Here is a 27,709-nt window from a genome sequence, read left to right as displayed (position 1 = left end):
TTTCTCATCAGTAATTTGCATTAAAGGTTGATAAATTTTTATTAAATAATATATCTTATTTTGGCAGTCTCCTCCAATACTATTGAAGGTCACACGGAAGTCTTTATGTGAGAATATATTCTTCAGAGAAAGTTTTATATTCCACTAAGTAAAAGTGTGTCAATTAAAAAAATGCTATCTAGAAAGATGTCGAGGAAGTTATGTATTTTAATGAGCTTTTCGAAAATAATGCACATGGTAGTGTTTTATTTTTGTATTTTGCCACACGTAAAATCAAAATGTCCCCTATATCCTATTCAACATTACAATGAGGTTTGTTTTTATCGTATCTTATTTTGTAATTAATTTAGTTTCAATTAAATCCAATGATTCTACGAACTCAAGTGTTATTGCCTTGCTTAATTATTATTTTCTGGGTGACGTTAATTCAAATTTCTCTGTCAAAAACACATAAGTAGGGCCAGTTTTTTATTCTTTCTTCTTTTTTATTTTCCATAACTATATATCCATATTTCGAGAGCCTTCTTTCATGGTTAATATATTTTCTTGATTTCTCGTGATTCTATTTTCCTTGCACAAGTACATAGTTGGTACAGTCATTAAACAAATTATGAAAGAATTACTAAAAAATTTATTAAATATTCCATTCACGACTAAGTACAACTAACTGCTATGTGTTTGTAAAAAGTGGCGTTATTCCCATGCGTAGACCAAAATGTTGAAGATTTTTTAAATTAGCTAGTAAACGAAAACTATAAATATAATTTAATTTTTTCGAGATTTTTGTCAACTTTATCAAACAAAGGGAAATATTGCAATTTCATACCATAAAAAAGAAAAGTGCAGAAAAACAAAACAATTTCATATCTCTGGGTGAAAAATGAGACAAGAGACAATAAATGTAATTCCGTCCGTGTTTTTCTTTGATAATCTCAAAGATAGCAAATATTCTCGAATCTATATTTTCGCGTTATGACTCGTACATAGTCCTGAGACAAAATATCATCACATCAAATATGCTTTTGCGGTTTTAGTAAATTTTAAAAACCTGCCCTGTTTTATTTTTCGGACTTTATACTTTTATTATTAGTAAACAATATAATGGTCACTGAACTAACTAGTAACTAATAATTATTGGATCCTCACTTTAAAAATGTTTCATCAGTTACCGCAATGATTCATAATGTTGCGTCAGATTTATTCCATTTAATGTTATTAGTATTCCAGGTATATCTTCCTCATTCTGAACTTCATTGGATTGCTGCCAGCATAGTAGGTATTTTCTTAAATATCACTATTGTAACATGATATTTATTTTTTTCCCTAAGTTACCGATAAAAAAACTTGCTTTGTAATTATGTATGATAGGTATCTTTAATTCCTAAAACAAATCTAAACAAAATAGATTCCAATGTTTTCGGTAATGAACGCGTCAAAACAAAGATTCTTGCTTCATTTTTCCATTAATTAAAAAAGATATACCTACATTTAAACTTACAATATACCTTAGTGAAAACAATGAGAATGGTTTGATGTTATTAATAGGACAAAGAGTTTTATTATAATAAATATATAACAACTTCGTAAAGTTGACCTCCAAACTAAAAATCAGTTTTTAATGGTTTTCATGGTCACTATCAAAATTATGAATAAGATGGATCATTATAATAACAAATTACATACTTGTAAAACAGTAGATATAGTATAATATCACAAGTTGTGAAATGCTAAATAATATACATAATATGTCTATACATCCTACGCTTCATTTTCATCATTTCAATTGAAACATCTAACTTAATTTTTTTAGATATTCTATTTTCAACTCCAAAACAAATAAGTAGTTCAAATAAATATATGTAGGGGAAGAGGGGCAAAATCAACTATCGTTTAGTTTTTTAAATATGTTTTTTTAACAACTCTCGTATTTATATTTTATTATAATTGCTAATTCTAATGAATTCAAAAATCTAGGCATGTAACAGATATCTGAGTGTTGCTTTCGGTATGCAGCAAAATAAAACTCTCTCAACGGTAAACTAAACGCATTTTTATTCGTCGAGGTGTGGAGTCCCTCGCAGGTATAAGTATCTGGTCCTTGACGCCAATCTGCCGTGGTCCTCTTCCGGGAACCATCTCCTGCGTTGCACATTGTTTCTTATCGGTTGCAATGGTTAGGCCGTTCGGGTGACGCTGTTGACATAATACATACTTAAAATGGGTCACTTGCAGACATGTGTACTCACATATCTAACTTGACAGACAAGATTCTTAACTGATGGTATTGTTAATACGCCTTGCATGAGGAATTTCTTCTGCGTAATGGTAAATAAAATTCGGCTGGTGAAATTTGGATCACGTGCCCGCGCTCCTTAAATAAAGGGGCAAAATTGAAATCTTCTCTCAAAATGGTGTGGTAAAAGCTCCTGAATAGACGTTGCATGATAAGGATGGAGGAGCTGCTGTCTTATGATGCGATTAATTGTACTTTTTGGTACGCCAAATTCCACTGTCAGACGGCGAGTACTAATATTTGGATCTTCAGCGACCCTATTTAAAACGTCTCCCTCAACGGCTGCATTTCTACTTGAGGACAACCCACACGGTCAACGGCTCGAACACCAAATTGCCTAGTCTCCCACAAATTATTTTCAATCCATGTAAATCGGTAATCTGGAATCCGTCGATTTGGGTATCTCGCCGCTTAGACGCGTACACTCCTACCCAAGTTGTCTTCGCAAAACCCTAAGACTTTGATTATTCGGTCATCTCATTAGAAAACGCCATTCGAAACGAATTGATTGACAATTCATTTATTATAAAATGACATCATCGATAGTAGTAATTGTAATGAGTAGTTGTTGTACTTGAGTAGTAGTGATAATGATTGTCTCAAATTGAAAAAAAAAATTTGCGTAAAAACTATGAATGTTACAAGATTTTACCAAGAGCACGAAAATCTCGAAAAAGGACTGATGGAAACAATAAAAATAAAATGAATTAATTCCAGCGACCAAATAAAAAGTTCTGGTAATTCTTGTACCAAGACACTTAATAATTTACCACTAGCCCAAGGCAGATGGACGCGGTTGCTTCATCAAAACATGATTTTTTCTTAACAACAAGTCCTCATCCACATAACATATCAAGTTGGTTGGCTTTCAAAGGTTAAAGTACACATCGTAGCAAAATGGTTTGGTACTGCTTAACTTAGACCATTTCACCAGGTGGCCAGAAGTAATACCGTTAGAGAACCAGAAGGCAGAAACTGTAGGTCGCGCTTTATTTGCTAATTGGATTAGAGTTGACAGTTCAAGTCATACCTATTTAGACGCCTGAATAGTTTACAAAGGGCATGCTAGAGCATTTTCACCGCCAATTAAAAACAGTGATAAAATGCCATCAAAACGATCGATGGACTAGCGTTCTTCCCACTGTGCTATTGGAGATACGTGCAGCGTGGAAAGAAGACATTCAATTTACTGCGACCGATGGTGTACGGACAACATCTACGCCTACTCGGAGAATTTCTTCATTCCCGCGGGATAGACGAAGAGCTCAGCACCGACGTGGATTTTGTTAAGGACCTCAGACGTCACACTATGAGCGATTTCGATTTTTTTTATCAAAATCGTAAAGCTCGGAGACAAAGTGAGCTATCAATGCGCATTTTTCTTTAAATTAAAGCTAAGCGTTTGTAGATTTGAGGAAAAATGATCCCAAAGGTATTCACCCCCTCCCGGGGGGTGTCATGAAGAGGAAGGGGTGGTAAAATCGAAACTTTTTATTTTTCACTGTATTTTGACGTTATTTTCCAAATAAATGGTACATAAGAGTGGATTTTGATCCCTCCCTGGCTGACAAGGCTAAAAAAAATTCCGATTTGTATACAATTAATCCAACCTATGACCTAACATGTACCAGGAACGAGGACAATAGCCTTCCATCAACTTCTGCCCCATTATCTGTGCCAACCACACTCAAGGGAATTACCCCTAGGTCCGGTAAAAGGGTTCCTTTCCCTGACCACCTGCAGGTTCCCTGATGACATCCATACTGGCAGGGGAGTGTGTGGGTACACATGTCCGCGAGTAACCCATTTTAAGTATTACGTCAAGAGCGTCAAAGAACACACGCGGGTTCCAGGAAAGGGTCCAAGGCAGATTGGCGCCAGGAACTGAATACATATACCTGCGACTCCATAACAGGACCCTTCAACAAACACTCGCCCCGACAACATTTCTTCTCACTAAACTTGGTTTTTGAAAACCAATATTTTTATTGATAAAAATACTTTTATTGTACCCTTGAGAGAAAATTTCATTTTGCTGTAAACCGAAAACAACCCTCAGCATGTTTCTTTTTCATGTTTCCATGTCCGTCAAAACAGAAATATACAGGCATTGTTGCAGAATCAAAACGAGTTAATGTAGCTAATGTATACAATAATTGTTGTATACACCAATTGTTGGCGACTAGAACTAAAATAATAATAATAAAATGTTTATAAATGTGTTTGAAATGCGTTATAATTTAATTTACCTACTATTGTTATACAAAAGAAGACATTTTATATTCAATGTGATAAATATTATCACTCCGGAACAGAAGTGCATGGTTTTATAAACCACTCACTTTCAGTCACTGTAAAACATGTGTTTACTTCTGAATCAATATAAGTATCAAAAATAAAAAGAGGTCATAAATCCTGATTTGTGGACATTAAGAATTTTAAGTCAATAATGTGATCCCCCATAACCGTTTTATGATATTGTATTATTATACGTTTGTATAGGTATTACCGTTTATTTTATCGGTGATGATGAGTCACAATGCATAAGATACAAAGTTAATAAACTGTTTATTAATAGAACACATATTTAACTTGGATAGCTTTGTAAATAACGCAAGTTTTAAAACAAAAGTACGTGTAGGTAGTGGTGATCCTCCGAAGGCGTCACTCTCTTTACACCTTTATTTTTCGAGATAGTAGATCAAATTTGATCAAAAAATGTGACAATGAAACAATTTGCCTAACAAGACAAAATTGGGCATCAGGTTACAAAAAAAATAAGTGTTTCTTAATTGAACACCCTGTATATTTTTACAAATTATAAAATCTAATATTTTAGTTTTGTTCAGCAATTTGTACAGACATAGATGTAATAAGAGTCCCTTCTTAATATTTAGCAAACAATTCTTTTGCCTATGATGTTTTCAAAGCTATAAGAAATCATATATCACCTTTATCCCTCACAAAGGGAAATATATTTTAGTCATAAGTAGAAATTGATTAACAAAGTGTGTTCGCATTAAATGAGCTCCAGAAAGGTTATGCTGCTATCATAATAAAAGACATTTTGCTCAAAAAACCTATTAGTGGTTAAACAGTTTTTTGTTAATGTTTTATTTATTTATATCCAAATAACAGCAAATATTGTTTTTACTTCAAATAATAAGTGACTTTTTAGACATTAATAAGTGATTTTTTACCATAACTGTGTGCACTTAGCTAGATTTAATTAGCAACTTTGTGTTTTAACTTTCCCTTCACATATAAAAAAATGCAAGTAAAAAAAACAAGATACGTAATTGAACAGCCTCATCATCAGTCGCTGATACATTATTTGTATGAAAGACGGGCAAAGCATCCTTCCTATTGTAATGTTAGACACAAAATGGTTATGTAGCTTGCGCGCCGCCTGCCAACTATCATTACTACGCGCTAAAAAATGCTGCTGCCACTACTAGCTACTTCCATCCTTATAGTTATAACTAAGTTATAGTTAGCCGTTAACAGGTAGGTCTCAGCTAAAGTTCCTTCCTAGCGATATTGTAACACTAATAAGAAAAATCAATTATTATTAGAGCTGTCACAATCGGTCCGCTAGCCATTGGTGCCGTCAGTCAGCCACGACGGCACCAATGTCTGGTGGTTTAGTAGCAGATTTCCTTGTAATCGAACGATTTCTTATACGGTTTTAGTTGTCTTTTGATGCATAATTGTGTGTAATTATGTCGAGCGTAGTTAATGCTAAAAAACAGCAAACAATTCATAGATACTATACTGATGAAAAAAACAAATTTACCGTTAAGTAGCTATAAAATTATTAACGTATGAAAACTGTGCAGGTGGAAAACCATACAGATATATTTTTTGGAATAGAAAAGAATTTTATGAAGGTAAAGAAAATAATGAGTTCTGAAAATACCTATTTATGCTGATCCCTTTGTTTAAATGTTTGATTTTTTATTTTTTTTTATATAAAATTAATAAAAAAAAGAAAGGAGTAATAAATTATGTACTCAGGTCAGCATCACAGCTTTATCAGTAGTAAATTTGTTCAACAAAGCGTCACTCAGCAAATGTTATTTCAAGTCATGTGGTCATAGGGAAAGTTAATTAACGAACAATACTTTCTGTTACTAAAAAAATATGAACAATAATGTAATTTAGTACATACATACTTATATATCTATAAAAACGTTTAAAATAAATATTAATAAACATAAAGTTAAATTAAATAGTGCACAACACACGTATAAAAGAACTGGCAAAAACCAGAAGATTTATGTTTGATTTAATCTTCATACTGTTTGCATGTAACCATTTGATATAGTAAATAATGAAACATTTCATTCCTACTGGAATAAATACAACCCCGAATGGAAATTACCAAGTCGGATCCGCTTGGAAGTAGATTATTAATTATGCAAATATTACATCAGTAGATGTCGACGGTCGTTCTCTTCAGATTAATATATTTTATCACCGCCGCGAATAAGTTTCGCTGAAACAAGGGTAGAAATAACATATCTGATGATGCGATCTATAACGAATCCCATCCAGATTGTGGAACCGATGGCAACGATGCGTAAAACAATTTACTTGTTTCACAATGATACAATGACATAAATCTTATAATCATTGTTCATTTTATGTCATGTTGATGATCGCACGCCTTTGGTGCGCGGCCAATTATGACAGCTCTAATTATTATAATTCAACTGGTTGATCTACCTCAATGCTATACTTAATATATGTATTAAATAATTAATACTAAGAAATAATTCATTCAATATTTCTGCATACATTATATGACTAATAATAATAATAATACCTATAATTCAGAAAAGATATACTACTAGATATATTACTTGAATTTTATTACTTATGTAATGCTTTTCAAACAAATAAAGGTTCTACGAAATATATGATAACATAAGTTACTGCTCATTAATTCTAGGGATAAGTTCATATTATTAAATAGGTGCGTTACTTTAGATACCTCGATTTAAGTTTGATAAGCACGATGGCACCAGAGTGACCTTCGCCAAATTCCAAGCCTATGCGAACGCAGTTCTTTAAATAATTGACCAAAATTAAATGAATCCGATGCTAAAATTCCAAGGTTAAAAACAGAAGGATATATTATACAACATCTCTACTAAAGAATAGGCCAAACTTTACTACCTACTAGACTCTACAACGAAAACGAATGGGGGTAGATCAAATAGAAATTTAATGATATAAAAAAAAAATAAATTGAATTTTAGTCGTATTTCCAGAACCTACATAGCTATTGTTTTCTAATTTTACAAGAATAATATAATAATATCATGGGCCTATATTATCAAGTATAGTTTCAGTTCAATTGTCAAATCTGTAGTAGCATATAGATTTCATTATAAAGAAAAATGTTTAAAGAAATCTCCATATATTTTACAAACAAAACCAAAACAAAACATTAATATAAATAATAATTTTAAAAATTACTGCATTTGGGGCACCACTTTATAAAATTTTGACGAATTTTAGAAAACGATAAGTTTCTATTGGATCCACCCCCACTAATTTTCGTCATAGAATCTAAAAGTAAAGTTTGGCCCATTCTCTAACAGACACCCTGTATAGGTAAGATAATCGGATTATTAACATAATAAACAATCAGCAGTTTATGAAAATAAACAATCGGCAACTCATAAATGATTTGCTCCTCAAACTAAAACAATTGTCTTAAAAAAATTAAAAACAAAACCATCGAATTCATGAAGCAGAATACAAAACTGTTTTGTGTTTTTTTGAAATGAATATTTTAGCGATGACAGAAGCATCTTCGTGATATGAAGTAAATGACCTCTTTGTAGATGCTATTGGTCGAAACAGAATATTTCTTGCCTCGAATTGCATACATAGTAATGGAAAATTTTAGGAGGTGGTAAAGTTAGTGACGTTTTTTTTAACTTTATATTGGAAATAGCTAGTTACGGTGTATTTTCCATTAAAATTTTAATCAAGTTATCTTAATAAATAATAGCGCGTCCATAAAATTATCATTTATTGTTATCATCATTATTTTATTCCATTTTTTGTATAGGAAAATTTCTCCAGTAGGCCTTAAATACACATGAAATATTTGTCGTTGTATGGTTTTAAGTACAAAAGAAGCCCATTTCATAAATTATTATTTAAAATGTTGAAATATTATTGACTTATACCAATTTCTAGGAAAATTATATAAATAGAGACTTGTTATTTTTAAGAAATACATATTTTATTTTAATTACACAGCGAATTTTATCTACGCCAATAAAGTCAAGGTTATATTTATATCTTTAATTTAAAATAGACATTAACCTTAAAAACTACGTTCTTCAGCTGCCCTAAAAACAGTCATAGAACAATACATTTGAAGAGTTTCATATAAACAAATATACGGAAACCCTTAATAAAAAAGATACAAGGCGGGAAAGTTATAACGAAAAACAGAGTTTTTATTTTTTTATTTATGAGTTTTCATAGGTAGTGAGAGCCACGAATTATATTAAGTTTCTAACTTTACCAGTGGTGGAGTTATGGGTAACCAGTGACATTAATTCAGCAAAAAAAGTGGTTATCTACATTTTCCAAAACTGCAACAAGGAGAGTAACATGCAACTTAATGTGCATTACAAGGGTGTAAATGTAATAATTATTAATTAACATAAAAATAAAAGTAACTGACTTTGTTAAAGGAACATATTTTGTTAAAGTAAGTGACACTTACTTTAATCAAATTCAAATTCGTGGCCGTTTCGTTCAGTGTGTAAATGGCTTCTACGAATAATAGAATAGGCTTCACATTGACAAGTTGGTCTGGAGTTATTGTTTTGTAAATCTTTCCAATCAATTCTTCGCGAATGTCTACTGGCGTAGCATAAACTTCATTTTTGATATAGCCCCAAAGTTGAGGATGTGAAATCTGGACAACGCGGTGGCCACGCTCGACCAATCTCGTCCTACCCAGATATTCTAGCAATTTGTATTAAGCCAATCATTCACATCTCTAAAATAATCTGTAGTGCAACCAACTGATTGACTGAAACTGAACTGAACTGATTGAAAATACGTTTGTCTCTCTTAAATGCAAAGAAAAAGATGTTCAATAATTCTATCTGGCAGGAAAAATGACTTAAATATCTTTAAAAACTTGGAAATAAACAGTTAAACACTTGCACAAGAGTCTCCGAAAATTTGTTTAAATTAAACATTTTATTCAAAATTAATGTTTCTATTGCCTGTTTTACTTAAGGGGGCACGCTGTATAACAAATTTCAATGCATTGCATTGTTTTATAAAAAGAAAATAAAATTTTTAACATAGTGACAATTTTAGCGCCCTATATCTCAACAATAAAAGACAATAGCCTCATGATCATGGTCTATATAAGAAATTATATATGTAGATGTTTTAGCCTTTGAATTTATAGTAACTTTTTCCAAAACACCCTGTGTACACAAGTAAAATACGTTAAAATACTACCAACAATGTATTTGTTCCCAAGAATCTACTTAAACAAAAATATGTAATAACATGTATGCCTTATGTCACGAAAGGAATTAAATAATTAAAGTTTATCGAGGATTTTGGTTACTTTTATGACTGCCCTATGTACTTACATGTAGGTAACTACTATTTTTGAAAAAAAAACATAACAGTACTTTACTAACATTCAATTTTATGCGGTCATTATTACTTTTTGTGTACATACCCTCTGACCTTACATCTACATCATTGTTAGAATATTCCTAACTAGAAAAATATGAATTCAATTCACGAAAAATATTTATAAAAAAATGTAGTTGCTGCTCCCTAGGTAATAAAATCGGATAGGATTCTTTCTCAATTTTAAATGCTTTGTGGTGTAGATGACTAATCTGATATGACGATACCTATCATACGATTTTCACCAACCTTTCTCCCGACGATGACACCTGAAAATATAATAGAGAGCGAGAGAGAGAAGTACATGCAATAGATAAAAATTTTCCATTTGTGAAATACAAGTCTGTCTATATTTTTAGATTGTACAATGGACGTCAGTAAAAGCTTTGACTATATACATATATATACATGTATACATGTATATACATGTATATAGTCAAGGGTAAAAGATACGTAAGTTCCAAACATGCCAATACATCCAGATACAAGTAGTAAAGTATCTGCCACAGGACATACCTACGTAGGTTAGGTGCCTACCTGCTTATTCATTTCAAATTAACAAAATAACCTGTTATACAGGGTGTTCCTAAATAAGTGTCGCAACGGAAAAATGTAAATTCCTTTTGAAAAAAGAAACATTCTTTTCCTCTTCCATTTTTCTCTCCGGGTTTTAGTTTTCGAGATGCACGGTGTCAAAATTTTCATTTTTTTTTAATTTTTTGCCAATATCTTGGGAACCGTTTGAACTACAGGACTGAGTTTTTGTACATGCATTGCCACTATTAATAGCTACTTTTTCGCACTTTTCTCGAATTCATTGAAGGAGATTTTAAGGTATCGTCAGGGTTCCCCCCCCCCCTAACTTTTACGCCACTGGACAAATTGACATGTGACAGCAAATTCTGAAGCGCCAATGAATTTTGCACAAAAAGAGTTCTCTTGGTTCATTGCTCTAAAGTCAACGGTTTTCAAGAAAAATGACTTCTAATGAAGAAAAACAAACATTTTGCTAACGTTTCGAAAAAATCTTTTGTGATTGGTAGTAATAATTAACAACTTTTGCTACAAGTAGCTATTAATAGTGGTAATGTATGTACTGTAATATTCGTGTTGCCAGTTATTTCATTTAAGTTATGTTTTTGAATGAATGTGGAGAAAATTGATAAGACAACCTTCTTGGACTGTAGTAAGTATCTTTTATTCTCCTTTTTACCTATCACGGTTGAACCGTGTCCTACATTAAAATATTGTCAATTCAGCAATTGACAGTTTAAGTTTAAAACTCTAAAGCTACTCTTACACTACACCTTCCCCGAAAAGTTTTGTTTTGGTAATTATGACTTTGTAGAAAGTTAATTATCCAAATCAAACATTTTCCTTAACTTAACACAATAAAAAAAATACAATTTTTACAATAAAATTGAAATAATAAAAAAATTAGTACACTATGTCTGTACTCTGAACGTTCAGGTATAGCATTAATATTACTTATAATATGGTTTAGTTCTATTCTTATGAATTACCACTTCCTTAGAGTTTTTTATTATTTTTACATTTGGAGATAGTTCTTCTACTACCACGTAAGGACCATCAAATAAAGGGGTTAGTTTATTACCCGTTTCACTTTTCACTAGCACTAAATCACCCTTCTTATATTTAATAGAGTTTGTGAACTTATCATAATTACATTTTCTTTTTCCTTTACTTAATAATAAATTATTTCTAGCGTCATATGAGCTATTTGTAATCTATGCTTTAATTCTAATGGATAGTATACTTTGTTTCCGTGTGAACAGTTGTATTATATGCAAAACACCAGTAACCAAGTACTCCAAGAAGCGGTGTGCTTCTGTGTTTGCATCCGTAAATAAGCTCCTAGGACTTTATGAGAATTTTCTAATGCTCCTATGCTTTCATGATGGTAAGATGCTAAATTAATTTTGTTAATATTTAATAATCGACAGATTTCAATCATTGTTTCTGACATAAATTCCGTTCCTTTATCTGTAGCGATTTCTTGCACTATTCCGTAACGCAATATAAAATTATTTACTAAACTGTTAGCTATTGTTACAGAATCTTTAGATTTTAAAGGATAAGCTTCTACAAATTTTGTTAATTCGCATTGAAGTGTTAGTATATAAAAATTGTTATTAACATCTTTATCTAAGGGACCGACAACGTCAAGAAAAATTTTTTGAAACGACGATGTTGCAGTAGATGTGATTACCATTGGTTCTTTTATACTCTTGCAATATTTGTATCTCTGGCAGTCGTCACATTTTTTCACAAAGTTATTTACATCTTTTTGCATGCCTGACCAAAAGTAATATTTTTTAATATTGTTTATCATGCGATTAACGCCTGCATGACCACTTGTGGGGAGTAAATGAAAACCATTTAGTATTAGCTTTTTTGTTTCTGCGTCTGTTACTCTCTTAACACCTTTCACAACATATATTTTTGGGTACTTATTACCTTTCAATTTGCCTGTTTTATTTATTAATTAATTTCATATTATTCTCTTCTTTAATAACAATTAATTCACGAATATTCACTTTTTCACATATTAAAGCCAAATCTCTCAACAATGCGTCTTGCGTTAATGCCGATCGAGTATTTGGATTCAAATATAATAATGCAAGTGAAGGGATGAAACAGAAACTGCCGAATCTTGTTGACATATTTTCGAAATTTTTAATTTGACTGATTTCATGTTCGGATATTATTTTTAATTCGATACAGTCTTTTGGGCTTTTGAGAATTTCGACAATATTCGGTTGATCAGGCCGAACACTATCGACTTCCTCCTTCTTTTCTGTATCTACAAGCACATTTTGTTTGTTGGCTTGCGCCCTAGTCATAACTGTCATTAAACATTCGTTTGTACGTTTTAGTTCATCGGATGATATTACAATTCTAGATAAGGCATCCGCTGTGACAATTTCAGTACCTTTTATCACCTTTTATATATTCGATATAGAAATCATATTCTTCTAAACATAATCGAAATTTAGTTAATCGACTCTATGGATCGGTCATGTTGAACAAATATACCAAAGGTCTATGATCCGTCTTTATTTTGAAACGTTTAATACGATATAGATAAGGCCTAAAATGCTTAACAGCCCATACTAATGCAGCCATTTCCTTTTGTATGGTGGGGTAGTTTACTTCAGCTTTGCTTAAACTTCGACTAGCGTAAGCTACCGGTTTATTATTTTTATTTGAAAGTACTGCTCCGAAAGCTACGTTAGATGCATCTGTTTGAACTATGAATTCGTTGTTATCAGAGAAATCCGGATAATCCAACATAGGAGGTTGAATTAAAGCTTTTTGAAGTGACAAAAATGCGTTTTGACAATCTTTACTCCATTCAAATTTTACATTTTTCCTACATAATCTATTTAAACTGAATACCTTTTCTGCAAAATTTGGAATAAATTTTCTATAATAATTTGCAAATGCAACAAATCTTTTAACTTCTTTAGCATCTTTTGGTGCAGGATACTCTTGTAAACATTTAATTTTTGATGGATCTGGTAGAATACCTTCAGCCGTTATAAGATGTCCAAGATATATAATTTCTTTCTTTAAAAATTCGCATTTCACTGGATTAAGTTTTAAGTTGGTTTTTCTAAGCCGTTTGAATACACTAAGAAGATTTTTATTATGGTCATTTAAATTTCTACCAAAAACAATAACGTCATCTAAATAAACAAAGCATTTTTCATAATTTAATAACCTATAATCAACCACTAATCTCCATTTATTTTCCGTGCTAGTGTGTGTCTTTTTTGGTACAAGTAGAATTGGTGAGGACCACTCGCTTCGTGATTCCTCAATTATTCCATTTTTATACATATCCTGAATTTGTTTATTAATCTCGGCTTTTTGTAAATACGGAAGTCTGTAAGGTTTAACATAAACAGGACTAACGTTTTCTTTTAGAGAAATAGACTGTTTATATAAATTTGTTTTTGTTCCTGGCAGGATCGCCATGTAATATTCGTGTTGCCAGTTATTTCATTTAAGTTATGTTTTTGAATAAATGTGGAGAAAATTGATAAGACAACCTTCTTGGACCGTAGTATCTTTTATACTCCTTTTTTACCTATATATCACGGTTGAATCGTGTCCTACATTAAAATATTGTCAATTCAGCAATTGACAGTTTAAGTTTAAAACACTAAAGCTACTTTTACACTNTTCATTGAACGAGCCAGTGGTGGAGATTTTAAGGTATCGTCAGGGTTCCCCCTCCCCCAACTTTTACGCCACTGGACAAATTGACATGTGACAGCAAATTCTGAAGCGTCAATGAATTTTGCACAAAAAGAGTTCTCTTAGTTCATTGCTCTAAAGTCAACCGTTTTCAAGAAAAATGACTTTTAATGAAGAAAAACAAACATTTTGCTAACGTTTCGAAAATCTTTTGTGATTCAAAAGATAGGTAGTAATAATTAACAATTTTAACGAAAATTAACAACATTTGCTACAAGTAGCTATTAATAGTGGTAATGTATGTACAAAAACTCAGTCCTCTAGTTCACACGGTTTCTAAGATATTGGCAAAAATTTGAAAAAAATTTTGACACCGTGTATCTCGAAAAAGAAAGCTCGGAGAGAAAAATTGAAGAGGAAAAATATGTTTCTCTCTTCAAGAGGAATTTACAGTTTTCCGTTGCGACACTTATTTAGGAACACCCTGTATTTATATTCGCCTAAGTACTTACTTTATTTATTAATAATTTTGTAATACCCATTTAATATCATACCTATATCTCTGTCGAGTTGTTCAAAAAAAGAAAGTAGAATAATTATTACGTTTAAAACAGGTAAAGTGTATGTTAAAAGAAATAATAAATAATTTTATTTTTAATACTGAATTTGACTTCCATTGCTGCCACAATATATATTTTAATATATGCAATATGCAACCATCCCTACTTTTCTAAAGAAATTCTCCGAAAGGAATTAAACCATACTTTTGTAATTACCTACCAATTTCGAAAATTTGATTTGTCATGGTCATGGAACACAGGAGTATAGGGTGTGTCAAGGATATTACCTAACCTTGTAACTAATTATTTTTTAAATTCCTTCTATATATAACTTATCCTATTCATCCTAGAGCAATTACTACGAATTTAGAGGAATTGTCAATTGAATCTTCCCACAATTTGATTGGTAATAGAGAAATTTATCCGTAAAAGAAAAACACTAACAAACAGGGCTCGGTTGGAAGAAGAAGAAGAAGAAAATGTTTACTTCTGTTTTGTGGTTTACTTAATTTTAATACATACTTAATGTTTTTGAAGGTTATGAAACATATTAATGTACTAAAAAGTCAAAAACTATAATACAAAGTTATTTATTAATCATGATAGAAAAAACATGTTATAACGTTGAAAAAAGGCATATATTGCATAGTAGCATTTTTAATCAAACTTTAAGAGACTGGCAAGGACTGCAAAGTGAGCTAACCACAAAGAATTTTATGTACCCAATTTTTTTAGTGTAAGTAATCATAATTATTTTAAGTTGCAAATTATAAAAATATCGTTTGAGATATATATTTACTTTACGTTCACCTTTATGGCTCTAGGGAAGATGAAAATGCTGTGCAACCCATTGATAGTATGCCAGGAATTTCCAGATTTGGAATAAATAAATTGAAAAATCATCTATGGCCATTAGTACAAAAAGGCTTGCAAGCAATTCTTTTATTTGGTGTTATTGACAATCTACCTAAGGTGAATTAAAGTGTGTTCATCCATTATTGAAAATTACATAATATGCAAATTTTAACAGGATGACTATGCGACAAATGCAGACAGTCTGCAGAACCCAGTAATAAAAGCTCTCCCTCAACTAAAAACATGGTTTCCTAATCTGACAATTGCATGTGATGTATGTTTGTGTCCTTACAGCTCCCATGGACATTGTGGTATTTTATTTCCTGATGGAACATTAAATAATGAAGCTAGTTTGGAAAGAATTTCAGATGTAGCTTTATCCTATGCCCAGGCAGGTATCTATTTTAGTTTAAATTTGAAGTACATTATATTAGCAATATTTAAAATAATTTTTAGGAGCTCACATTGTGGCTCCTTCAGATATGATGGATGGAAGAATAGCAGCCATAAAACAAAAACTGATTCACCACAAATTGGCTAATAAAGTAGCGGTTCTATCATATACTGCAAAATTTGCATCAAATTTCTATGGACCATTTAGGTAAAATTTATGAATTAAGTTAAAAAGTAATAAATTTAAGACAGATTATCTTCATATTTTAATTTGCATTTAATAATAATAGTGATTATAAGAGTTATCAATGGTTACCTACTCTTAAAGATAAATTTGACCTCTCGCCTTATGTGAACTATTTTTTAATTTGATATAAATTAAAACTAAATGACCAGTCACTTAAACATTGGAAATTTACCAGAGAACGTGCTTAGTCACTTTTGGTAATTTATCGGTTATCTGTAAATTTAAACTATGTTTCTTTGAATTGGTATTTTGTTATGGTTATTACACAATTCTAAACTCTTTCTGTACTTTATTAGATTATGTACCTACCAGAAATACCAAAATTTGAAAAAAATTATATTGAGCATATTTTTGTCCATTATTTGAAAAACTTTAAGTAAATCCACATGAAATTTTGCTTTCATCATATTAAGAAAGATATTCCTCTTTCTTTGCAACTATAAATACATTAGAACCCCGATTATCTGTGTGCGGATTGTCCGGTGTGCGGATTATCTTTGCTATGTCTAGGAATTTGTGGTGACACGTTATTTAGTGTTTTTGTTCAGTAAAGACTGTATAACATCATGTGTCTTAAGCTGCAGAAGTTGCAAATATTCTATTAGGCTATATTGAGTAAGTCAACATTTTAAACTTACGTAATATACGTTTCAAAATAAAAAAAAAAAACAGAAAAAGTTAAACACGAAAATGAATGACTGTTTAAATACATAAAATAAATGTACCTAAATTGCATTTTCANTCCGAAATGTTATTTTCTGTACGAACTGTAACACATAGCGCATTTTTAATGCAAAATGTTTGACATGAAATCCGCTATGTGTAAGAAGTTGAAGATTGATGCACTTAGCTGTTATCGATGCTCCATTTTTGTTAAGATCACATAGCGGAATATATTAATATTGGGAATTAAGTAAAATTAACAAAAATTTCACCAAATTAGTTATATTGGCAGGTGGAGAGCTCGCTAATCTACCAGGAACAATAAAAAACAAATTTTTGGAAAAAATGCACATAGCGTAATTTGGAGGCGCCACGACGATATGGTATTATAGTCTTTCCGAAGTCAGTTGAACATGTTTAAAAAAGCCGAGCATTAAAATTTAATGAGTTTCATAGGCGTCCCTAAAAAAGTTTTCTGCTAAAGGTAAAAAATTATAATAATTTGTATATAATGTGTAGAAAATTTATATTATATTGATGGTAAATTTCGTTTTATAATACATCTGTTTATTGAAATAGGTTGACCCTAATACACCATTCAATATATTCAGTTTCAAAAGGTCTCCAAAATGCCATGTTGTAATAATATTAGTAAACCAAATATCCCTCTTATTTTTCCCTTTCACAATAATTGTAATATGAATGATTAATAGAAGGTGCCTATAATAAATTAAAATTACTTGAATCACACCAAATTGCTGCACTGCACTGCCAGGCGACTTGTCGACAACTGAAATTTATGATGCAGTCGACCAGAGCAACAATGCGTAACACCGTTTGTCTGCACACCCATTCTTCAACTGGGCATATAGATTTCTACCACCTGCACGTTTAGTTCGACCAGACCTGTATATGGGTATGGCTAAATAAATATGGGAACAAGTTTTTCAAATATTTCAATGCCGAGTTGCTGCGTCAGCGACCTAACCTGGTACATACTGTCATCCACTTGATTCTTCAATTGATATCGGGAAGACTATACCAGGGGTCGGCAAGTAATTTTAGGTGGGGTCCGGATACTTTTGAACATTTTTAACGAGGTCCAGAAAAAAATTCATATTTCTTACTAATTTTTTTATTTTAATTTGCACTCAAATTTAATCTGCTTACTAACCATTAAGAACTCAAATCAGTCACACATTTGTAAAATACTAGAAAAAATGACACACACACACACACACACACACACATAGAAAAAATATTTTTTAAATAATTTATTTGAGTAATTTATACTTCCAAAAAATTTTTGGTGGTCCAGTGTTTTACCTACCGCGGTCCGCCAGTTGCTGACTGTACTATGGAAACTTTGATTTTAATTCTAATAATTACTTAATTTTTTCTATATTATCAATTCCAAATACGAGTACATATTATACTATACATAATTAGTAATATTAAAAAAAAAAAAAACAAATTACATAACTAATACTTTACACATCATTCTGCCAAAAATCACAAGCAAATGTATTCAAATATTAACTTAGAAATTGATCAAACAACCAATATCAGACAACTAGGATTACCATGAGTTTAATGTGCTTGTCTTGGTTTAAAAGTTCACAGATAAATCTGAAATCAGTACGATCATCAGGAAACGGTTTCATGACAGTTCGAAAATGCTGCACGAACACCAAACTTCTAAACAGAGTTTAAAAGGACCCCGCACAAACCTTATGGGAAATTCCGTTCGGTCAATTTTATTGAAATTTTGGGAATAGGTTGTTTTTGTTATGAGGAACAAAAGTCTTCATGGGTCCAAAGTTCGCTAATGGACAGTTTCCGAGATATTCGATGTTAAAAGTTGATATTAGTTGAGTAAAAGCTCCATGATGCTTAAAAACTGTATAATACGTATATGTTCGTCTAGATAGTGCGTATCCATTCGTTTGTGTGTGTGCGTGTGCGTGCGCGTACGTGTGGGTGCGCGTGTGTGTTAACTTAACCATTCTTCTCGATCAATTATATATTTTATTTCAGTTATTAGCGTATGATTGAAAACAATGTAATGATTGTATCCAAAGTAACACCCAAGATAGAGTAGTCGAAACAACTTTAGGATACAGTTTCTCGCTTGTTTTTAAATCAGTATTTCAAAATATATATCGAAAAATAGGGTGTTTTTAAATATACTTATTTTATTAGAAAAAAATATTCTTTATTTAACATCGTAGTTTAGATATCCAACTGTGAGTAATCTATCGATATCGATAGCAGAGAATATTTTATGTGAAGATATTAGAAATATTATACTATTATTTATGAGTACGTCAAATATTTAGAATGTTGAAAAATATCAGTTTCGTTGGACTTATTGTCAAATAGTTCTTAATCGATATTACTGTTCAATTACCATTCACTTGCAGTTTTTGCTGTGTTATACACCCGATATTGCTTTGGTCATTTTTTCATAGGTGTGTTCATTTTGTAATTAGCAGTTCAGCTTGTTGCAATATAAATGGCTTTCAGATTACAAATTCAACGTTATAGTTGCGATCGGGATATGGTACATTTAAATAGAGTGGTAAATGTAGATGTTTTTGGAGATATTGCTATAATTCGACGAAATGACGCAAGTCTCCCTCCAGCAATTGTTACACCTGAGACTCGAATATGTAATAATTGCTCTATCTATTATTTCAATTTCACGACGAATAGTTTGGAAGCAATTATTACATATTCGAGTCTCGGGTGTAACAATTGCTGGAGGCAGACTTGCGTCATTTCGTCGATTTATAGCAATATCTCCAAAACGTCTACATTTACCATTACCACTCTATTTAAACGTGCCATATTTCACGGGGCGAAAGCCAGATCGCAACTATAACATTGCATTTGTAGCCTGAAAGCCATTTATATTGCAACAAGCTCAACTGCTAATTACAAAATGAACACACCTGTGAAAAAATAACCAAAGCAATATCGGGAGTATAACACAGCAAAAACTGCAAGTGAATGGTAATTGAACAGTAATATCGATTAAGAACTATTTGACAATAAGTCCAACGAAACGAGGTATATTTATAAACACGTTATTTTTCGATATATATTTTGAAATACTGATTTAAAAACACGCGAAGAACTGTATCCTAAAGTTGTTTCGACTACTCCATCTCTGGGTGGTACTCTAGAGTTACTTTGGATACAATTATACGCTAATAACTCAAATAAAATATATAATTGATCGAGAAGAATCAATCTTATTCACGTGGAATAAGATTCCACGTGAATATAGAAGTATTACTATAGCATTACTCCTAACCTCTTCGTTTATTTATGAAAAGTATACACACACTCACACAAACGAATAGATACGCACTATATAGACGATTATATACGTATTATACAGTTTTTAAGCTTCATGGAGCTTTTACGCGACTAATAAGCATTTAAACACGTGCTTGACACACATTCGCATTATCAACTTTTAACATCGAATATCTCGGAAACTGTCCATTAGTGAACTTTGGGCCCATGAAGACTTTTGTTCCTCATAACAAAAACAACCTATTCACAAAATTTTATTAAAATTGACCGAACGGAGTTTCCCATAAGGTTTGTGCGGGGTCCTTTGTTCCTCGGAAACAGTAATTTTATAATGCGCATGATCTAGACAATTGGAAACCGCTGGATTACTACAGAAACATACCTAATGATTTTGATGTAATTATTGAAATAAATGTAGGGAGAAATTTATCATTTTCAAATTTTGATGGTCACTGACTGGTCATTTTGGTCATTTTTGTTAAATGACTGTCATCACTGATTTGAAATGAAAAAACAGTTCAATGATAACAAAATATATCAAACAAATTCTGTTAAATCTTAAATGGTTATTGCTACTGCATGCCTAGGCCTGGCAGAGAACAATCTGTTAATCTGCATTGTTAACTGTATGTACTGTAAGAGCAAGACCAACATCACCCTAGGCGAAAGAAAGTTTTAGCAAATTTGATATTGTGTGAAACAATTACTCTATGGACTAATGCCTTGACAAGATTAAATTACCTCTACAGTAAACATTTTATTATTTGTCAGTAAAACCACAAGACATATACCCGTTTTCACATTAGTCTTGCTCTCAATGTACCTATACATTTACATTTAAGATCTCATCCATTTATTCGGCACGGTAGCGTAGTCTGTCGAATGTGTGGTGGCAAGCATTTTTTAACCAGACCTCCTATTCTGGTCCAGGTTCGATCCCTGTCGTCAACTCTGGCAATATCGATAGATAATGGGTGTTTATCCGTGTTATTTCAAGTGTAGCCCCCTTTCGCACGGCCTTTGACTTTGAATATGAGGATATTCACACCTTGTTTGTAGACAGACATCAAAATAACTAGAACATTTGTTAGTTGTCTCACATATACTGATGGGAACTATTAAGATCAGAACCAGTATATGCTTGGAATGATCTGTTTATCTAGATATTGTGGATGTAATTATCCATGGCCTGTTGCAACTTTTTTATAAGCAACCTTTGGGAAAACCACTTTAAGGATATTTTTTTAATTAAAAACAATCTGAACCCTGCCACAATTTGCAGCACAACCTATTGAGTATTGCTCAAACTACTTTCTAAACCGTCCCAGTAATGTGTCGAATGTAACCCATAAATTTAAGCTCAATCGATCGAGTGGTATTCAAGTCTACAAATAACACATAGACTAAAGTTGATTTTTATATGTGTACATGCATATGACTACGTCCTCAATCAGTAGATTTTTAAACTGAAACCAAAACTTAATAATTTAAAATTTTAAGTAGGTATAAAAATATATTTCCACATTGCAAATTAATGAAATTTGAGATGAGTTTTAAGTGCGCTGACTTTTTTCTAAAAAGTGTCTGGAGCAATTTTCTCAAAAATAATTACAAAGAAAAAGTTATGGCAGCCGTGGGTTGCTAACTGAATCATTATCAATTGGTTTAGCAAGTACAAGGCATTGTATATGACAAAAAATTCATTTAAATTGTGTGGCCCAGGAAAATTTTAGAAGGGTGCCCTAGGGCCAGATTCTGATTACTCGATTTGTCTCGAGTCAAATGTTTTTGACAGTCTATTGGTTCTTATTTACATTTACATATAAAATAAGATTCATAGAGTTATGTCATTCAGTACAATATGTATCAAATCGAGTAATCAAAACCTGGGACAATTATACAAGGACACACTGTATATGCAAATAATTTGTGATTGAATATTTGAACATTTTGATGTTGAAAACAAATTTTTGTTAAAACAAAATGTGTACGCAGTATTTTTATTTAACAAATAAAGCAAAAATACAAAAATACAATTTTAAATATTGCCATTTTCTATTTGGTAGTCCATCAATTAGCACTAAAATAATCAATTTGTGGTTGATTTTTATGAAATCATTATTAACTAAAATTTTGAAAATCAATTTAGAAATCAATTAGAAAATATTACAAAAAAGTTTTTTAATTTTTATTTTACAAATAATTTAGAGATGCGGCAAAATCAAAACCAGCATTTGGAGATAGAAGATGTTATCAGTTGCCACCCACTAGTGCCAACCTTGCCATTAGGGCTGCAGAGAGAGATGTATCAGAAGGAGCCGATTTACTCATGGTAAAGCCAGTTATGGCATACATGGATATTTTGAAAACGATCAAAGATAAGTTTCCTCACTATCCTATGTTCGTTTACCAAGTGTCTGGGGAATATGCAATGATTTACAAAGCCTCACAAGCAGGGACATTTGATTTAGAAGCTGGTCTGATGGAGATTTTACGGTCGTTAAGGCGTGCAGGTAAGATTTTAATTTATTTTTAATTGCCCACTTTTTTATAATGATTTTATAAGAGGATGATGGTCTATGTAAAAGCTCTGATCGAGGATTTTTTTTAATGTATACTGGTCGGTTTTTTATTGTTTTCAAAAGCTCTTTTAAAATACTTTGCGATGAAAATTAGACCCATTCCTTCAAAACTTTTTTAACTGTTTTTATTTAAAGACCGATTCATATCCGTTACTTAGAAAACATACCTGTATATTTATCAATAATTGTTCTAATGTATTAAATATGAGAGTAGCACGTTCAGCCATTCTGGATTTCTCAATAGACAACAAAAAATATCAGTATTACATTCTTTCTCATATAATAAAATCGTTATAAAAAAACAGCAGTAAAAATAAAAATCTATGTGTCTGAAACCAATTACTCGATATTACCACCGACAAAATAGCTATCGCCACAGACCGCTCCTGGAATAGGCCAGCAGTTTTAAATTTCCGAATTGCCGGTAGAGTACACCACCAGCAGAATTTTAGGAAGAATCAAATACAGCGGCCCGCATACCTAAGCGTATCCTAGCAACATATAAACAAGACTTTGGTAATGTTGCCAGGCGTACCTACGGATTTCTTTTGTACACATTTTTAATATCAATATCTGTTTTTTGCGTTACTGTATTTACTTCAATGTATGATGTAGGTATTGATAAAAATGTTTTTAAAGAATCAACGTATATCTATCTATGTATCATATGATATTCTGCAGTGGTGTTACAATTAAGTTATTTAATCATAATTTCGTTAATTAGCTACCTACTATTTTCATTTTTTGGTATTGAAATACTGCAGAAAATATATTTCCAAATAAACAAAATTCGTAATAATATTTTAAACAGCTTGTAATATAATTTTTTTAATAATTGAGGACGATAAATTTATTAAATATACAAGGTGGGTTATTAGTACGTCGCGGAATGTAGGTACAGTTTTTTTTTTGTATTTTGACATCCACTTATAGGTTTAATAATTAAAGATAGAAAGAAACTTTAAATACAAATGTACGACTTTTCCTTTATTTCATTTGACATCAAAATTTACTGGCATATATGTTTAAAATAAAAAAAATCTTTAAAAAAAAATTAAAATTCATCCTTATGAAAATAACAAACAACAACGCTTTTTATAACTAACCTTTACAACAACATAAGGAGAATAACTAAAAACGAAATAACATTAATATACCTACAATTTTTACAAATCAACATGCAAGTGATTGTGATGATACAGTTGAAAATATGTTTCAATTTACTATTAATTGCTTCAAAAACAAATTCAAAATTATCAAGCATTTCGTCCTGTATTTTTTTTTTTCAATACTTGCAAGTTTTCAGGTAAAAAAAATATGTCTAAAGGCATGACAATGAGATCGGGGCTGTTTACTGGCTACCTAAGGTTTCTAATAATATTTTTTAGTGTTCGTTGATGGGATTCTTCCTCCAAAATAAATTTGCCAATATTCCTGAAGAACTTTTGCACATTATTGTTATTTGAATAATACAGTTAATTATTTTTTATTTTTCGTCATCAGAATAACCCATTGTAATTTTTTAAATTTTTTAAATTAAAATGGGTTATTCTAATAATGATAAATCCCATGTATTTTTAAAAGAAGGTTTGTTTCTGTCGTTTTTGTCTGATTGTGTGCGAGAGAGATAGAGTTATAGTGTGCGATAGAGATAGACTGACTCTGTCCTCATAGAGAGCTTAGCTCTCTCTCTCTCTCTCTTCCTCCCTCCCTCCCCCTCCCCCTCTCTCTCTCTCTCTCTCTCTCTGCTGTCTTCAGGAGTCTCCCCAGCCATCTCAGGACACCTAGGGAGGGAACGTGGGGTAGAGCGCGTGGCCTTGTTAAACCTTCGTTATCGATCTATGATGTCACACAGTATAAGAAAAAAAATGGTTTTTGCTTGTAACTCGGAAATGGCTGGAAATATAAACAAATTTCCCCTTGGTTCTGAGTAGAGCACTCGGTGGGTTACGTAGAGCGGGGTGTCACAATATATGAAAGAAAAAAAAACAGTATATGCTTAGACTCTCAAGTATCAAAAAATCTCTCATGGTGAACAAATAAATCTCCCATGGTGAACGAGTGAAAAACGTCAAAACCCGCATGTCAAAAAAAAAAAAATCGGCACCAACGGTGTGTGACGTCATAGGATATAAAAGTGTTTATAACTCGGAAGCGGTACGTTGAATCAGAAAAATAATTGAAAAATGTCAACCCCTACCTCCCGGGTTCTGTATGTTCCTTCTGTGTTGAATGCAAAAGGTCCGAAGTCCGTATGTGGAAAATAAATTTCGGAAAGAAGAGGTGTGTAAGGTTATATAGTAAAAAAGGTCTTATAATTCGGAAACGGAAACGCACAAATCTAAAAACATTACTTTCGAGTTTTTAAATTTTCCCATTCCAAGGTGATATAAAATAAATAATTAATTAGGTAAATTCATAGTTTTAATTCTAACTTGATTTATTTTATTTAACATTTAAGGCAAATGTGATTTCCAAACACAAGATAAGTTCCTTATCTCTTTAATTACATAATTGAAAGAATTAAATTTATTTAGCAGTTATTATTTGGCAACAAAGCCACCGCTGGAACTGCCGCATATTACCAAGTAGAAGAGTTACCACACTAAATTTTATAGCTGGAAGCCGGCTAAGGAGACCCTGCTTCCATTTCGGGTTGCCAATTTCCAGCATTTAAGTAGCAGTCTGTAGCGATACGCTATATTGTCTGTGATATTACACTGAATTTATGTCTTTACAGAGGCACTATAAATAATAATTGAAAAATATTTTTTAGGTGCAGATGTAATAATAACTTATTTCACACCACTTATTTTGGATTTATTACAACCTAAACACAAATTATGAACTGGGAACAATTTTATATCATTTAGAAAATGTTTTATATTAGAAGTTTACTTTTCTAGTTATTTTGGGCAATGTTTTCGTTAATAAATAATGATAGTAAATGTAGCAATTTTATATTTAACATCGCCACCATACTATTACTATACTAAAGTATACTAATGACAATGAAAGGAATATATAAAATCAAGGGGAACTTTTTTTCAGGGAATCAAGGGGAAAAATGGTATTTTAATGCCATCTTGTAGCTGATAATCAAACCCGTGTCATAGAAAAGCATGTAACTCGACAAACTAATTTACGCGCGTAAAACTTCAACAAGTGCAAATTGCGTATAAGTATATTCCCGCCTAGAAGAATAGAAAACCGTGTAACTCCCAGTGTTTATATGTTATCCAGAGGTGTGTGTTGTGATTGATAAGACTATTTCTATTATATAGGTAAGTAGATACTTATATTTGCTTGAAATGTTTGTGTTAACATTTAAATCTGTTTTCGTAAGTTTAGTATGTGCAAATTATGGGTTTAGCATTTATTTAAATAGTAAATTCATAACAATTTGGATATAAGCGTTTTTCATACTTAGATTTTTGGTTATATTATGAGATACGATGCCAATTTCTACTAATAATTTGCCGGTTTTTCTAAAAGTTATAAGTTTTTTAGTAATTATTTGTGCTTAATGAATAATGGGAACAATGCGCGACATTCACAATTATCCATACAAAAATTTAATAAAAATTATTTTTATACCACACCAATTAATTCTCAATTCAATTCCAATTAAGTCCCAAATATATGAAAAAATATATTTAAAATTTAAAATTATATTCATGGCATTATATTTGAATATAATAATCTTGCTGAACAATTTAAATATGTATAATATTGTAATTATAAACATTTTACTCTTTCTTGTAAAATTTAGATCAATGGAATTATGCGCTTTTGTTACTAAGGCGACGATGACGATATATGTATTTTCAAAAAAAAAAAAAAATGTAATACATTGAAACTTAATATGGGTAAGTTTTTGAGGATGCAAAATATGTCAATACTGTTAGTTTTTTACCTTTATAAATGACATTTTATGACTTAACTTTTTCAAGATTATTTTTTTTTTAATGTATTTCATATACATATATAAATTTTTTTTACTGTTTTTGAAACGCACTATTGGAGGTCTTAATGTCAACCAACTCATATAAAGGGTATCTGGAAATGAATTGGCCACTCTTCAAATATATCTTCCTAGAATGAAATGAAAAACAATTTAGATTAATAAAATTTTGCTCTTAAAAAATTATCGCTTTAAATTTTTTTATTCTATTTTAAGTAACTAATACTTACTAACATAGGAAGGTAACTTGGTAAAAAATGGTTTATAATTTATATTCATTTAAAGGGAGCTACCCTCGAAATATTGCCCATTAATTTCTAGACACTCTGTACATTAAGGAGAAGTTCATTCACATTGAGAGAGGCAATTGCAAAACAATGCATGTTCAAGATTGCAGCAAGATTACCATTTTGGTGTATAATTATGTTGTACATATAATATATTGTCATAGTACGTAGGGCCACTGAACTTGAAATTTTGCCCATGTTTCAAATACCCGCAACAATCTTTCAAACTTCTTGAAGGATTGTTGCCTCCATGGCACATGGCACAGTTCTCGCCAGAATAATAAGAATCCAAACCCACAAGGTGCAGTTCCCGCCACAAAATAGGAATCCATATTGCATTGACAGTTCTCACTGAAACAATAGGGTTTCACAAGCAAACTTAATTTTTAACCGATGTTTCCAAAATATCCTATTCATACTCCGAGAATGCATCACGCATGATGCAGTTGCCGCCAAGTATCATCTAACCATAAATAAAATACATAGACGCTGCTCCAAAGAGGCAAAGCGGGGAATCACGTCACTGATGTTTTCTTGCCGAGGCAACGGTGAATTTTACCCATCTTTTGAAAATTTTGCCGCCACGAAGACGCCTAGATGCCCTAGACCAGAGGTCCCCAACCAT

The 27,709-nt window shown here is 31.6% G+C and overlaps 1 protein-coding gene across 1 annotated transcript; it reads left to right on the top strand.

Annotated features, from left to right (window-relative positions):
• The first annotated feature begins 15,274 nt into the window (after window positions 1–15,274).
• LOC108904379 (delta-aminolevulinic acid dehydratase) lies at window positions 15,275–25,781 on the top strand. The gene is made up of 6 exons (XM_018706901.2): window positions 15,275–15,505; window positions 15,594–15,741; window positions 15,800–16,019; window positions 16,081–16,225; window positions 22,460–22,764; window positions 25,610–25,781. Exons 1-6 carry the CDS (start codon window positions 15,369–15,371, stop codon window positions 25,678–25,680), a joined length of 1,026 nt encoding a protein of 341 aa, XP_018562417.1. The 5' UTR covers window positions 15,275–15,368; the 3' UTR covers window positions 25,681–25,781.
• The last annotated feature ends 1,928 nt before the right edge of the window (window positions 25,782–27,709 follow it).

Source organism: Anoplophora glabripennis, unplaced genomic scaffold, assembly GCF_000390285.2.
Source record: "Anoplophora glabripennis isolate ALB-LARVAE unplaced genomic scaffold, Agla_2.0 scaffold115, whole genome shotgun sequence".
NCBI lineage: Eukaryota > Metazoa > Arthropoda > Insecta > Coleoptera > Cerambycidae > Anoplophora > Anoplophora glabripennis.
The sequence above is the reverse complement of the archived record's forward strand: the minus strand, read 5'-3'. Positions and strand labels throughout refer to the sequence as shown.

Coding starts and splice junctions, on each gene's coding strand:
- LOC108904379 (XM_018706901.2), top strand. CDS start 15,369: ATGATAGAAAAAACATGTTATAACGTTGAAAAAAGGCATATATTGCAT. Junction 15,506..15,593: donor ATGTACCCAATTTTTTTAGT/GTAAGTAATCAT, acceptor TTATGGCTCTAG/GGAAGATGAAAATGCTGTGC. Junction 22,765..25,609: donor ACGGTCGTTAAGGCGTGCAG/GTAAGATTTTAA, acceptor AATATTTTTTAG/GTGCAGATGTAATAATAACT.